This window comes from Mustela nivalis (assembly GCF_964662115.1).
Source record: "Mustela nivalis genome assembly, chromosome: 7".
In the NCBI taxonomy this organism is placed as follows: domain Eukaryota; kingdom Metazoa; phylum Chordata; class Mammalia; order Carnivora; family Mustelidae; genus Mustela; species Mustela nivalis.
This window is the reverse complement of record NC_139026.1, coordinates 144,739,012-144,753,197: the sequence shown is the minus strand read 5'-3', so window position 1 is coordinate 144,753,197 and position 14,186 is coordinate 144,739,012. Positions and strand designations below refer to the sequence as shown.

The 14,186-nt window shown below is 61.5% G+C and overlaps 1 protein-coding gene across 3 annotated transcripts in view; it reads left to right on the top strand.

Annotated features, from left to right (window-relative positions):
* The window catches only part of PFKP (phosphofructokinase, platelet), a 52,324-nt gene that overhangs the window by 32,147 nt on the left and 5,991 nt on the right, over window positions 1–14,186 (top strand). Inside the window, exons 11-20 of one of the 3 annotated variants that reach the window (XM_082741086.1) lie at window positions 643–707; window positions 1,155–1,224; window positions 1,761–1,907; window positions 3,614–3,684; window positions 4,689–4,776; window positions 5,258–5,410; window positions 9,613–9,765; window positions 11,442–11,606; window positions 13,092–13,153; window positions 14,015–14,126. In XM_082741086.1, coding sequence (XP_082597212.1) covers window positions 643–707; window positions 1,155–1,224; window positions 1,761–1,907; window positions 3,614–3,684; window positions 4,689–4,776; window positions 5,258–5,410; window positions 9,613–9,765; window positions 11,442–11,606; window positions 13,092–13,153; window positions 14,015–14,126 — 1,086 coding nt within the window. The remainder of the gene's footprint in view (window positions 1–642; window positions 708–1,154; window positions 1,225–1,760; window positions 1,908–3,613; window positions 3,685–4,688; window positions 4,777–5,257; window positions 5,411–9,612; window positions 9,766–11,441; window positions 11,607–13,091; window positions 13,154–14,014; window positions 14,127–14,186) is intronic. The other 2 variants (XM_082741088.1, XM_082741087.1) reach the window with 2 other exon arrangements.

The following is a 14,186-nucleotide window of genomic DNA, read 5'->3' as shown; positions in this document are numbered from 1 at the left end:
CAGGGACGTGTTGAACTAGCCACAGAAACACACTTCCCAGAAGCCCCTGGGAGTGAGCAGATGTGTGTGCGCGAGTGTGCGAGGCTGCGTGTGTGTCACCTGCTTTCTGGCAAGGGCCTGGCCCAGTCCTGTCACCCCCGACGGCAGTGGGGATCAGAGGGGGCTGAGGTTCACAGAGGGACTAACTTACCAAGATGCCCAGGTTGAGAGGGGCGGGCCGCTTCCTCGGGGACCTGTCCCCCTCACTGCCACCCTCCCCGCAGTGACCCCCTCCCCCGAGAGGCTGGTTCTGTCGTGCTTCTTTGTGGTCAGAATCAGACCAGGAGTTGCTCAGAAGGCTGCGTCCATCGGAGAGCCTGGTTTCGCTCTGGCTTTGCTCTCCTGGGGGTCTCAGGGTCCGCTCTCCGGGATCGCCGGCCGACCCCCAGCAGTTGTTACTGAGCTGCCTGAGCTGCGCAGGCCCGGGCGTGTCCCCTGCAACTGGCTGCTGCCCGCAGTGGCAAGTGACTTGCCGAGCTTGGGCTGCCAGCCGGGAGGGTGGGGACGGCCGGGTTGAGTCGCAGGAGCCGCCAGGTGTGGCAGCCGTCATCGTCCACAGACGTGGGCGTCTTGACATGTTCTCTTCTCCTTGTTTGTTTGAAGACCCAGGACGTGCAGAAGGCCATGGACGAGAGGAGGTTTAAGGATGCTGTGCAGCTCCGCGGGAGGTGACTGTCGGGAGCGCTCTGCGTCCCCAGGGCTGGTGTGGGACATGCTCCAGGGCTGTGCTCCTCCTGTCCCCGCGGACGAAGTCGGAAGCTGAGACAGGCTGCAGGGCGCCACTGCGCAGCTCCAGGGCCCTGAGGGGCAGTTGGGGGACCAGCTGGTGTGTGGTCTGCTTTCCGGCAGAACGTCGGGAGGGGCAGATGGAAAGTGGGGTGCCGCCGGCAGGACACCGGAGCACGTGAAAGACCAGGTTTCTCAGCAGGCGGCCTAGTAGCTGGAGATACCGGGGCCTCGGGGATGCGGGGTGACCCCAGGGCTGCCTGCTTGCCCCAAGCGCTCCGAGCAGGGGTGCGCGAACTGTCCACGTCCCGCACAGGCCTTCTCCCAGGGCCTTCCCTCAAGCTCCATGTGCCCTCTGACCTCCGCCCGATGGCCCCCTTTCCTTCCAGGAGCTTCGAGACCAATCTGAACACCTACAAGCGGCTCGCCATCAAGTTGCCGGACGATCAGATTGTGAAGGTCGGTGACGCTGTGTGAGGAGTGCTAGAAAATGCAAAGTGCAGTATTTTCCCTAACCTTCAGATATGAGAGCTGGGATCGGTGTGGAAGAGTAATTTTCATTATAGTGAAAATGTTGGTCAAATGAATTTCTTCACTTGCCATTTGCATATTTGTTGCTTTCTTTCTTTTTTTTTTTTTAAAGATTTTATTTATTTATCAGAGAGAGAGAGAGGGGGAGAGAGCAAGCACAGACAGACAGAATGGCAAGCAGAGGCAGAGGGAGAAGCAGGCTCCCTGCTGAGCAAGGAGCCCGATGTGGGACTCGATCCCAGGACGCTGGGATCATGACCTGAGCTGAAGGCAGCTGCTTAACCAACTGAGCCACCCAGGCGTCCCTATTTGTTGCTTTCTAATTAAAGAAGTTGGTTGTTTTAAGATATCCTGGAAAAAAAAAAAAAAAAAAAAAAAAGAGCCAGCCCCGCGTTCCCCGTGGACCCCGCCCCGGGGCTGAGCGCCTGCCCCAGCGCTCACAGCTGCCCCCCGCTGTCTCGCAGAGCAACTGTAACGTGGCGGTCATAAACGTGGGGGCGCCCGCAGCCGGGATGAACGCCGCCGTGCGCTCCGCCGTGCGCGTGGGCATCGCCGATGGACACAAGATGCTCGCCATCTACGACGGCTTCGAGGGCTTCGCCAAAGGCCAGGTGAGTCCCTGGGGGACGTCGTTGGGAGATGGAGGACCGGCCAAGGCTGCAAACCTAGGGCTCTGTCCCCTGGTGAATGCAGACGCTGCAGGACGACTTCTGCTCTCCATCCGCCCCGGGGTATGCGCCCTGGGCGCTGCAGGACGCTCCGTGTGGAGCGCACCTCCGGGGTTCCTCGGGCTGCAGGCCGTGTGGCCGGTGGGGCCCGTGGGAGCCGGCCTTAGGAGGGAAGGGGGCGGGTGTGTGCCTCCCAGAGGCTGTTGTGCTGTGGGAGTGGGACGCAGCCAGCAAGCACTTAGAGGGAAGCTTTGCTGAAAGGAGTGAACAGACCCTTTGAGTGCTTACTGTGCACACTGAGTACTCCCAGGAGAGCTGCAGACCTGAGATATTAGCCCATTGTCCTTATTTAGAAACTGCGGCATGGAGACACGGATCAGCATGACCGAGGTCACATGCTGCAGGAGTTGAGATAATGTGGCTGAGGCTGTAGTGTGCCCTGCGGGACAGTATTTATTGACCCGATCACCCCAAAACGTACTGAGTTCTTACCCTGGGGAAGCCAGCTGGTGCGGAAATCAGAGCTGCCCTCTGCCAGCTTGTAGCTTGGGGAGGGAGAAGATGGTGAGTGGGGGGCGGGGAGGCCCAGGATGGGGCTCGTTGGGCCGGGACCAGCGCTGCACAGATGCCCAGAGGAGGGGTCTGCCCGGGACCCTAGAGACACACGCCCCGGGGAGGGAGTCTTAGACCGGGCACGCAGGCGCTGAGCCAGTGCCCGCAAGGACGTGCCCGCTGGGCGAGGACAGGGCCAGGCCCAGAGGGGCTCGGGAGGGCTGGCTCACTTGGCCGCTGCCTCAGCAGAGCAGGGGAAGGGAAGGGGGTGGGCCACGTGGCTTGGAGGTGATTGGAAGGAACTTGGGTTTTGCTCAGAGAAGACAGGAGGGGGTTGAAGAAGCAGGACGGGTCCTGTGGATGGGTGACCAGAGGCCCTGGGGGGGGGGGTGTCCTGGGAGCTGGCAGGGGTGTGCTCGGGGTCTTTAAGAAGCACCGGCTGAGGGGCACCTGGGTGGCTCAGTGGGTTAAAGCCTCTGCCTTTGGCTCAGGTCGTGATCCCAGGGTCCTGGGATCAAGCCCCGCATCGGGCTCTGTGCTCCGTGGGGAGCCTACTTGTGATCTCTCTCTCTCTCTCTGTCAAATAAATAAATAAAAAATCTTAAAAAAAAAAAAAAAAAAAAGAAGCCTAGGCTGGAGACCGGAGTTGGGGAGGGATCGGTGTGCGCGGACCAGACCACACTCTTAGTACCGGGGAGGGGGCCAGCCCAGGAGACGGCCTGTGTGCCTGCCTCTAGCTGGCCTCACCTGCATTCTTGAGATTTCTTTCAATTTTTAATTAAAGAAGTTTTCTTTTGTATCAACTGAGAAAAACAGTATCTTTCTTTCTTTCATTCCCATGGGTAGGGCATGGCCAGCTGAGGTCTGGATCTGATCTGCACGGTGGGCGTAGGCGGCGGGAGGGCCGGGGTGAGGGGTCCAGGGTTTGGGGTTCACCCCGGGACCCACCTGACCCGCTCAGGGACACGACGGGGACGGCTTCCGAGGGCCTCGCCGGCCCCTGGGGAGGTGGCCCTGCAGAGCGTGCGGACCTGGGAGCCCTCTGTCCGCACAGCTCACCCCTTGTTTGTCGCCCCGTTGGACTGTCTGCACGCCAGATAAAGGAGATCGGCTGGGGGGACGTCGGAGGCTGGACCGGCCAAGGAGGCTCCATTCTTGGGACCAAACGGTAATTTCCCCGTCCCTGTTCTGACCAGCTCTTAGGAAGGGGACGGGCTCCCATCCTAGGCAAGCAGCCGGGGCTGAAGCTGCTGCTTTTCACTCTGGGGAAGGGACCCTGAAGGCAGCTGGCGCTGACTTACGGGCCAGCCCCCTCCTCCCCATCAGGGACCCGGGTCGTGCTCTGGGGAGCCCCGAGATTTGCCCTGCAGCAGAGGCGAGGCACGAGACTCGGGGACTGCTGTCGCAGTGTCCTTGATCGCCGCTGATGCACAGAGCCCCATGGTGGCTGCAGGCGGGCCCTGCGGAGCCCACGGCTTCTCCACCGTGGGTCGCTGCCCACCCCCGCTGCTGGGCCCCGGGCCCCTTCCGATCGGCTGTGACACCCACGTGCTTGTGCTTTTGAGCTCAGGGTTGCTCCAAGGTGGTGGCTGTGCTCCAGAAGCTGGGGGGACCCTGTCGTTGACACTGAGCCCCCTGGTTTGCCCGACCACCCAGCCCCGGGCAGTTTTGTCCTGAGAGTTCTTATAAATGTACTGAAAGCACAAGCATCTTGTCCGCAAGGAGGCAGGAGGAGGGCGGGGGTCGGCGGCTCTGTGGCCGCGGCTGGGCCAGCGGTCATGCCTCTGGTCGTCCACGCTGGCCCGGCCATGGGCTCCAGGTGGTAAGACAGGAGAGTCGCCAGCAGGAGCGCGCGTGGCGATACTGAGAGCAGGGCTGGGTGAGCTGCGCCCGCGGGGCTTCCGGGGTCAGGAAAACTCACAAGCGTTGACAGAGCGTTTCCCTGGGGAGGCGTCAGGAGTCTCTTGGGGTCCAGGCACGGCACAGCGAGCGTCCTTCCCGTGTGCGGCGTTCAGTTTTGTTTTAAATACACTCCCTGGAGCCTTGCTTCCCCAGCCCTGCCGTCCGGCGGGTGCGGCTCGTGGGGGTCGCGGGGCTCCCCGGGTGCTGGCGGGGGTGTCGCCTGTGGTGCGGGGTCTGCCCGGCCACACCTGTGCCCTGGCCTCTCTCTAGCACGCTGCCCGGGAAGTCTTTGGAGGACATCGCTGCGCAGATGCGGACACACAGTATCAACGCCCTGCTCATCATCGGGGGATTCGAGGTGCGTCCCTGGCCTGGGGCGCCTGCCGGCGCTGTGGGGGGGTGAGCGTGGGCGGGCTTCGGCGGCCCAGCCAGGGCAGTGGGCGGGGGGGGGGGTAACCCCTGGGCCTGGGGGCCGCAGGAGCAGCCGAGTCGGGAGCAGGGCCCCCCCACCTGGGGCGCGTGCGTCTCCCGTCTGCACAGGTGGTCGTCTCTCTCGAATTCGAGGCCTGTGGGCCACCAGCAGGCAGGGTGGTCACGTGACCCCACCACTTGCGGTTGCACGTTGGACCGCAGACCTTAACTGTTTCTATTCAACCATGATCGGTCCCCTCCTGACCTCTCCGCTTGCTTTAGAGAAAATGTAAGGGCCTCAGACAATGAGACGCGTGCCCCCAGGAGACGCGGTGACCCTCCCGCCTGACCTGTCTGGTGACCCTCACGCCTTCGTGTTCCTAACGGCCCTCTGCTCCCCTCCCCCACACCTGCACGCTGCCTGACAGGCCTACCTGGGACTGCTGGAGCTGTCGGCTGCCCGGGACAGGTACGAGGAGCTCTGTGTCCCTATGGTCATGGTCCCCGCCACCGTCTCCAACAATGTGCCGGGCTCCGATTTCAGCATCGGCGCGGACACAGCGCTCAACACCATCACCGACGTAAGTCCGTGTGGCCGGCAGAGCAGGTGCGGCGGATGCTAACGCGGGGGCGCTGGCCCGCTTTTATCTGCCACGCACTAGAGACAGCAGCGAGACCCCGGCTTGTTTCCCCAGAAACACCTTTTTTTTTTTTTTTTTCCTTTTTTTCCTTAAGCCTGACTGTCTCTGATCCGATGCCCAGAGTGGTTTCAGCACCAGGGCTCCGCTGCGGCCAGCCCTCAAGTGACCGGGAGCGTCTGAGGCTCCCCCAGTTGTGGGCTAGGATTTTGTGATTCGGCTAATTATTAAAGCTAGGTGGTGGTTTTTGTGGTTTTTGTTTTTGTATTTTGGCTGGACCAAATTGACTTCAGCCTCATAACATCCTTTATTAATTTTTTGTGATTATTTTATTATTTGAGAGAGAGCGACAGTTAGTGAGAGCGAGTCCAAGCAAGAGGGCAGCAGGCTTCGTGCTGAGCAGGGAGCCCGACGTGGGGTTTGGCCCCAGGACCCCCACTTGGGACGCGTGACCCCCACCCAGGACCCCAGGACCCCCACCTGAGCCGAAGACCGATGCTTAAGGACTGAGCCCCCCTGGGAAGCCTTGGATCATAATTTATTATGACAAATCCTGGGTCTGATGCCCCCGAATGGATGAGGATAGAACCTGAGCTTGAGGCTTCTGTAATTTTGTCCACGGACCTGAATCCGCCAGTGGCCTCCGTCCCCCCCGTGGCCCCCGCCGCTGGCACCGTTCTCCCCACGGTAACTCGGGGACCCTCACTCACACCTGAGAAGTCAGTGATGCCATGCTGGCTGTTTTGCCGAAAAGCAGTAGCGAAAACAGACACACCCCCGTGTTCGCCGGTGTGTGGTCACGCCGGGCACGTGGCGTGGGAGCTCACAGCACGGTGACGAGCAGAACGCGCTCCTCCTCCTTTTTAATCTGGCGTCCGCAGTTCTTCAGTAAATCCTCCAGTCTTTATCTTCCCCGGGAGGACACAGATCCCAAGAGTGTTTTTCTAGGATTCTTTTTCTTAACCCCTGGGATCACGTTTGTCTCTAGTGCTGGCACATAAAAGAGAAGCTTTTTAAATAACATTCAGGCGGTAAGTAATGCTTTAGCACTTTGCTTTTTTGTGTTTTGTTTTGTTTTGCTTTTCTGAGCTGCTTCACCGTTCTGTGGTTTCTTTACTAAAAAGCCCTGCCCTGTGTCTCCCGTGCGTCCACGCCGCAGCGCCCTGTTCACACCACTAACCTGTCTCCGGGCCATCGCGCCCGCTGTCCTGGTGACTGTTGCTCCTGCTTTGCCTGCTGGGAACCAGTTCCGCCCCTGCTGAAGCTCCCGCCTTCTGTGGGAGGGCCATTGTCCCTCCCTGTGTGTGACCGCCGTCCGTGCTTTCCTGCTGTTTCTCTGTCCTTGGCTGGAGTCCACATCTGCTTTCGCTCGGTGGAAGGAACCGCAAGTTCATGTTTCCTAACTGTCACCGGCTTGGAGCCCTCCGGGGGTTGGGGGAGGGGGTACTCGGGAGTCGGTGGCGGTGGGACGGGCCTCGGGAGGTGTTGGTTTCCCTGTGACATCCGGTGTGTGCTCTGTGGCACGAAGCCAGGGCTCTCCCGCTTTCGAGTTCCAGGATCCTCTGCTTGAAAGTATGGTTTCCAGGTTAACAAGATTAGATAGAAAAATACATACAGAAACTCTAAATGGTCCACCTTGCTGCCCTGGAGTGGTTTGGAAATTGGGCAAATGATCTTTTAAATTGGGTTTCTCACCTGAGTTTCTTCCAGCCGGTTGCCCAGTTACCAGGTGGCAGCTTCATGTCCAGTCTGGTCCAGGCCCGCGCTCGCAGGGGAGAAGGTGCGCACGCGTGCTGAGGCCCCGGCCTGTGGGTGGGCTCGCGGGCACCAGGGTCCTGTCCTGGCCTGTGACCCGTGGTGAGCTGTGTGTCCAGCGGGGCCTGTGTAGGAGCCTCGACGCCCACTCCTGCCCCTGCTGGTCATGTCCTGGTTGGGACCCAGGCACGGGCAGGGTGTGTGGAGTGGCTGGGTTTTGTACAGAGTGGTGTTTCTGGAAGCTGGAGTGAAACCGTGTGGAGTTTGGATCTGGGTTGGAACCCGGCGGGGCTGGCCGCACAGAGGGAGCGGCCGGCTGGAAAGGTGCCATCGGGGCTCTGGGGCCGGCTCAGGGCGCCCTGCGTTGCTCTGGGTGGGCTCCAGAGGGACTGAGCGCCAGACTAAGCTCCATGCAGGTGTGCGCCCGTCCCCCAGGAGCTCCTGCCCACGTGGGCCAGCTGTGGGCCCGTGGCCGCCTGTCCAGGAGCGCTGGCTGCTCCGAGTGCCTCTTGTCCTGGGATTCTGCCCCCTGGGTGCGTCAGTAATGCCTAGCCGTGGTTTCGGTCGCCAGAACGGGCTGTGGGGGTGCCACTGGTGCATGGTGGGTAGAGGCCCGACTGCTGCTGACCCCCACGACCTCAGCATGGCCCTGCTGCAGGGAGCCATCGGTCCCAGTGTCTGCAGGGCCCAGGCCTCTGGGCGTGTCGTGATCTTGGGCACTTCGGTCATTGTCCTCACAGTTGATGTCCTCCGGGTCCGCGAGGGTGCTCGGCTTACTGGGGCCTCCCTCAGAGAGACCTCTGCGCAGCTCGTGCTTCCTGGAGGCTGCGGTGACTCCCGGGCCCCTCCGAGCGGGGGCTCAGAAAGCCGTCCCACCACGGCTGCACGGCTCGTGAGGGGCTGTGTTTGCATCCCCAGAACTGGCGCCCAGGACATCCCCATCCGATCTGAGCCTCGTGGTGCTGTGCGGGCCAGGAAGGTGGCCGCCATGAGTTAGGAGCACGAGATGCGAGTAGGGTTATTTCCCCACAAAGGGTCCCGTCTTTCTCGGCGTTAGTGCGGGGCTGCTGTGTTGTCAATTCTGTGCATGTGGAGCCCAAAGCAGAAGTCTGCCTTGGTCCCCAGACCCGGGACCAGATATGCCCTCCAGCCGGGGCTCCCTCTCCTGGCAGGGCTGTCCCTGTCCTTGCTGGAGGCTCCCGGTCGTTTTCCTGGAGATGGAGCAGAAAAGGCGGAGCGACAGGAACCAGAACGCAGACAGTTCTAGTGGTTGTGGGATGCCGGGTTTAGGGATGCTCACCGCCTGGCCTCCAAGCCCACCTGTGACTCCGGGACAGCCGGCTGCACCCCTGCCCACACTAGCACTACACGCGGGGCCCTGATCTGGCCTTGGGGCGGAAAAGCAGGGTCCGTGCAGGGATGGGGGCAGGCTGAGGTGGAGGAGGGTGAACGCAGAGGGGCCACGAGGCAGGGCAGTGACCCCCTCAGCTGCCTCCTGGCTGCTCCCTGGACTAACCTGCCACAGGTCCAGCATCCACAGGTCCTCGGGCCACAGCAGCCCCAGGACCCGATGTGTTTTAGGGAAGCACGAGTCCGTGGAGAGCATCCGCCTCTCCGGGAGGCCTGCCCCCCCCGCCATCCCAGTGTGCTCCTGCCGCAGTGCACGGTGGTCACCTTGGGGAGAAGCACAGCCCGTGTGGGCGTCCGTGTGCCCGTGGGTGGTCTCTCAAACCGCCCGGCCATCCGGCGAGCCTGGTGGGCTCGGGGCTGGCAGATGAGGGGCCTGTGCCACTGACAAACACTGGATTAACAGGCAGCGACCTCAGACCTCTGCCCACGAGCCTGCGAACAGTCCCTCTGACCTCAGAGGCAGACTCTTCAGCTTCGGGTCCCCGAGCAGCCGTGGGGCTCTGGCTGCTCCCGGCTGCTGTGTCAGTCCTGGGAAGGACTTGGGAAGAGCAAAGGCGCGACCGGCTAGGCTCCCCAGCCCAGTGCTTGTCACCCTGCCAGCTGCCTTTCATGCCGGTGCTGGGGTCCTTGCCGAGGCCAGACTGCAGGCCCCTGTGCCCCCGTGGAGCGCACAGAGCTGCCAGGCTGGCCTGGCCCCTGATAAAGCCCCCCACGTCCCACCACCATTTGGCCTCCGTTGCTGCCTCCGAGCTGCTGAGGAGGGAAGGCTGTCCATCCACTAACACGCCAGCTTCTCTGGCTCCTGCTTTGCCACCTGCCGGCTTGCAGCCCCTCCTCCTGGAGGCCTGTGCCCCGCGGCTGTGTCCCCACTCCCGCAGCTCCCTTCCGCAGTCCTGGAGCTCCCACGCCCCGGTCCCCGTGGACACAGCTCACAGGGGGTGCTGGGGACACCCCGCTGACCGCTTGCACTGCTGCTTCAGGCTTTCGAGAGTGCTGTTCTGCTCTCCGACTTGCGGGACCACCACCCGGAGTTTTGCATTCCCATTTGCATCCTGCCGACCACCATTAGCAACAATGTCCCGGGCACAGACGTGAGCCTGGGCTCGGACACGGGCCTCAATGTCGTGGTGGAGGTAAGAGGCCCCGTGGCTCCATCAGGCGGACCTGGGCAGGGGGTTTCTCTTCCGCCTTGGCGGGTGCAGAGGAGGAGCCCACCCGGTGCTGCAGAAGGCGCGAGCCGCAGTGAGGGCTCCTTCTGGGTTGGTCAGTGGGAGCTCGTGGCGTAGCTGGGACGGGGCTGGTCCTCGAGCGCTTCGGGTGAGGTTTGTTCTTGCACACCCCAAAGCAGGATGCTCTAGTCTCTCGTGGGCTGTGCCCCGTAGGCTTGCGCTCGCGCTCGGGGGACAGCCAGCCCGCCGTGGTGTGTGAGGAGGGAGGGCTCAGCGCAAGTCTGGAGGGCGTGCGTGCAGCGATTCGGGGCCTGGGAGTGGGAACACTCCAGGGGAGAGCAGGCGCATCTGTGGCTTGCACATGCCCTTGGTTGTGCAGGGGAGGCTCTGCTCCTAGAAAGGGGCTCCCGTCCTTGGGGATCCAGCAGGCCCCGCCCTGGGCACCATCTGGTGTGTGGGTACCGGACATCGGTACCGCGGGGACGGACTGCTGTGGGGCGCGGTCCCCCCACAGGAGGAGGGCAGGTGGCCAGGCAAGGGCCATGTTCTTGACCTAATTCTCAGAACATCCCCGTCGTGGGGGCGAACCTGGCAGCAAGACTGTGTCCTCCGGTCCAGGTCCGGGGCTCTCGTCTTCACCCTGTTCTAAGCGCCTCCTTATGTTTTCACACAATTTGTTTTAAAACACGTGTGACGAGACGTTCGCCGCGCTGGGACTGTAACCCCAGGTTTCGAGGCGAGTGGGACTGCAGCCCGGGACTGCCGGGAGAAGGTCTGGCTGCCGCGGCAGGGCGTCTGGGTTTGGGAGGGGACCTTCCCCCCGTGAAGGGGGCCGGTGTGGGGATGTGCACACTCCTGATTCCTCCCTGTCCCCCGACCTGTGCCCCCAGCGCGGGGTGGGGCTGCCTTCTGTACTGAAGCTTTGTCGGTGCTGGTTTTAGTGACCGCAGGGGCCCGGCTGCTGGATTAGGAGCTGGTGCGTCCGGCGGCCGCCGTCCCCCGGTCCCCTCTCCCGGGAGCAGGACAGAGGCTGCAGCTGGTGCCCGCAGTGGGCCGGCCAGGGAGAGGCTCGGATGCGTACTTAGACCTTATCTCAGGGCCGGGCCCGCAAATCAGGATCAGAGTGGTCGTCCGGGCCAGGGCCAGGTGGGGACGCTGTGGTCCCGGGAGCGCGCACGGGGTCTGCGCTGTTGAGGCCGCGGGAAGGCGGCGGACGGGAGTGTGTGCTGTGTCAGCTCTGAGCTTGTGTCCCGAGGCCGACCCGTGGCAGGCGTTTCCTTAGGAGGCCCGCTGTGTGAGCGTCTGGAAGGCTCCCGAGGGCTCTGTGCAGGAGCCCTGTCCAGCTTGAGAGCTGCCCTCACGGGGTGTCGTGTTTGGGGTTAGACTGAGGAGGAGCAGGACCCAGATGTCACAGGGAGCCTTTCAGAAGCAGCCCACCCACCAGACAGGCCCCACGGCCCACGAGGCCGCACGGGCAGCTCCAGCGAGCCGGCCCAGCCCCCCGGTGGGCATGTCCGGATACAGGGATGGTGAGCACAGCCGCAAGGGCGGGGGGCGCCGGGGACCGCAGTCTCTGTCCCCGTGTCCCAGCCCTGGCCGCTTCCATGGTGGTGGAATGACCTGTGTCCTCCTGTGGCCAGACGTGTGACCGCATCAAACAGTCGGCCAGCGGGACCAAGCGCCGCGTGTTCATCATCGAGACCATGGGGGGCTACTGCGGCTACCTGGCCAACATGGGGGGGCTCGCTGCCGGAGCTGATGCCGCCTACATTTTTGAGGAGCCGTTCGACATCCGAGACCTGCAGGTACGTCCCTGCCGCGGGGCCCCTGGGTGACACGGCTGTCGGTGCTGCTGTGCAGTCGCAGGCGTGGTGGTTGGCTCCGAGGGGAGTGTGACTGGTTGTCAGGAGACCAGATTCTACACGTGCTTTCGGGGACCCTCACTGGGTCAAGGGGCATGAGCGACGCCCAGCTCCTTGTGGGTGTCCGTGCCGGAGGGTCACGGGAGCACGTGCTCCCTGGAGCGCCGAGGCCTCCCTGCTGCAAAGGCCGGGTGTGTCGGGGGAGTGCACGGGCCCAGCGCTTGCCGGGCTGGTGGGACCGGGACGGCGGGCTTAAGGCACTAAGAACAAATAGAACCTGCGCTCTGATTGCATGCTTCCTTTAGAGGTTTTTTTAAAAAAAAATTAACAGAATGTATTTTTTAGAGCAGTTTCAGGGTGAGGACAGAGGTCCCCTGCACGCCTGCCCCACACCCAGCAACACTCCCGCCAAGGCGGGGCCGTTGTCAGAACAGTCCCCCCTCCCCTGACACTAACGTGTGACCCGCACCTGGGACCACAACTGACATCAGGGTTCACCTGGGGAACCTAAGATTGAGATGCACTTTCCAAATTGGCCAAGGTTCCCTCGGGCCCCAGCTTCATCGGGGGCGAGTGGCAAGTGCGGGGGAGTCGGGCTGCACACCCCCCTTGGGGCAGGAGGAGGCGGGCACTGGACAAGGTCAGGCCTTAGGAAGACAGACACAACTCAGACGAAAGTACAGGTAAAACTGTATTTGTGCTGCAGAAGTGAGCACAGGAACCTTAAAGTCTTTGTTTCTGGACCCCACGAATGAAGCAGAGACCCGCCTGATGATTTCACTTGTTATCAGACTCAACCTGGGAATTTCTTCACGCCGTAAATCTGACCATCTGTCCTTCAGAAGCCACCAGGAGGCGGGGCTCGGTGTGCACACGTCTCCGCCCCAGCACACGGGCAGCCCCTGGCAGGACAGATTTGCTCACACACACACACCTCCTTCCCGTGCACGTTTTCTGTGCTCAGGATCCAGAATCCCTGTCTGGACAAACTTTGTACCCAAGTGCAAGGCTAGAAAAGCTTCTCCAGGCCCCCAGATCCTGCTCAGGCAGTCAGGAGATTGTGCACAAATCCAGGTGTGCTAGTTTGTCCTCCGAGGGGGAAGACATCCTCAGGCACAGGAGCAAGGGGCGCTGGTCACGCAGGTTTGGTACACAGAGGACGTGAATTCGCGATTGAAGAGGGAAAGCTATTTATTCCGCCCCTGCGTGCTGCAGGGGCGCTGGGTCCCCGGACACCGTCTGTGCCCAGCTGAGCAGCTGCCCTCCGGGCCGAGCATGCTGCCTGCCCGCAGGTGCTGGTCTCTTCTGCTCCACTGGCACCCCCGGCCGGTCCGCGCCCTGCAGCCGTGCTCTCCCGCGCCCCCTGCTGCCTGCATCCCTGGGGTCGTGTGGTGGCGGGTGTCAGGCTAACTGAACGCTCTTTCCTAGTCCAACGTGGAGCACCTGACGGAGAAAATGAAGACCACCATTCAGAGGGGACTCGTGCTCAGGTACAGACACTTGTCCTCGGTCACTGAGCCCCAGCTCCCCAGACGACCTGGCCACGGGGTTGAAGCACTCCGGGGCGGTCGTTGCTCACCACTGGAGACATGCAGGAGGGGCTGTTACATGCTGACTTCAGAACCACACGCATTCGTGTAACTAAAGGGCACACCTGAAAATGCATTTTTGCTTTGTAGTTCTTTTTTTTCTTCCCCTAAGGTGTCACCAAGTCATTTCTTTAAGCCATTAATTTTTAATTTGTTTTATAAACATAAAATGTATTTTTATCCCCAGGGGTACAGGTCTGTGAATCACCAGGTTTACACACTTCGCAGCACTCACCAAAGCCCATACCCTCCCCAATGTCCATAATCCTACCCCCTTCTCCCAACCCCCCTTCCCCCAGCAACCCTCAGTTTGTTTTGTGAGATTAAGAGTCACTTATGGTTTGTCTCCCTCCCAATCCCATCTTGTTTCATTGATTCTTCTCGTACCCACTTAAGCCCCCATGTTGCATCACCACTTCCTCATATCAGGGAGATCATATGATAGTTGTCTTTCTCTGCATGACTTATTTCGCTAAGCATGATACGCTCGAGTTCCATCCATGTTGTCGCAAATGGCAAGATTTCATTTCTTTTGATGGCTGCATAGTATTCCGTTGTGTATATGAACCACATCTTCTTGATCCATTCATCTGTGGATGGACATCTAGGTTCTTAACATAGTTTGGCTATTGTGGACATTGCTGCTATAAACATTCGGGTGGCCACTGGCATTTCTGCAAGAGGGTGCGTGCAGGGCGGGACGGGCAGGGGCCGGCCGCACGCCCCACCGGCGCCCTGAGCCCCCGTGTCCCCTTGCTGCAGGAACGAGAGCTGCAGCGAGAACTACACCACCGACTTCATCTACCAGCTCTACTCCGAGGAGGGCAAGGGCGTGTTCGACTGCAGGAAGAACGTGCTGGGCCACATGCAGCAGGTGCGCCCGGGGCCTGCATGGTGTGAAGCAGGCCGCTGCCCAGGAGGCTCGGTGTGGACG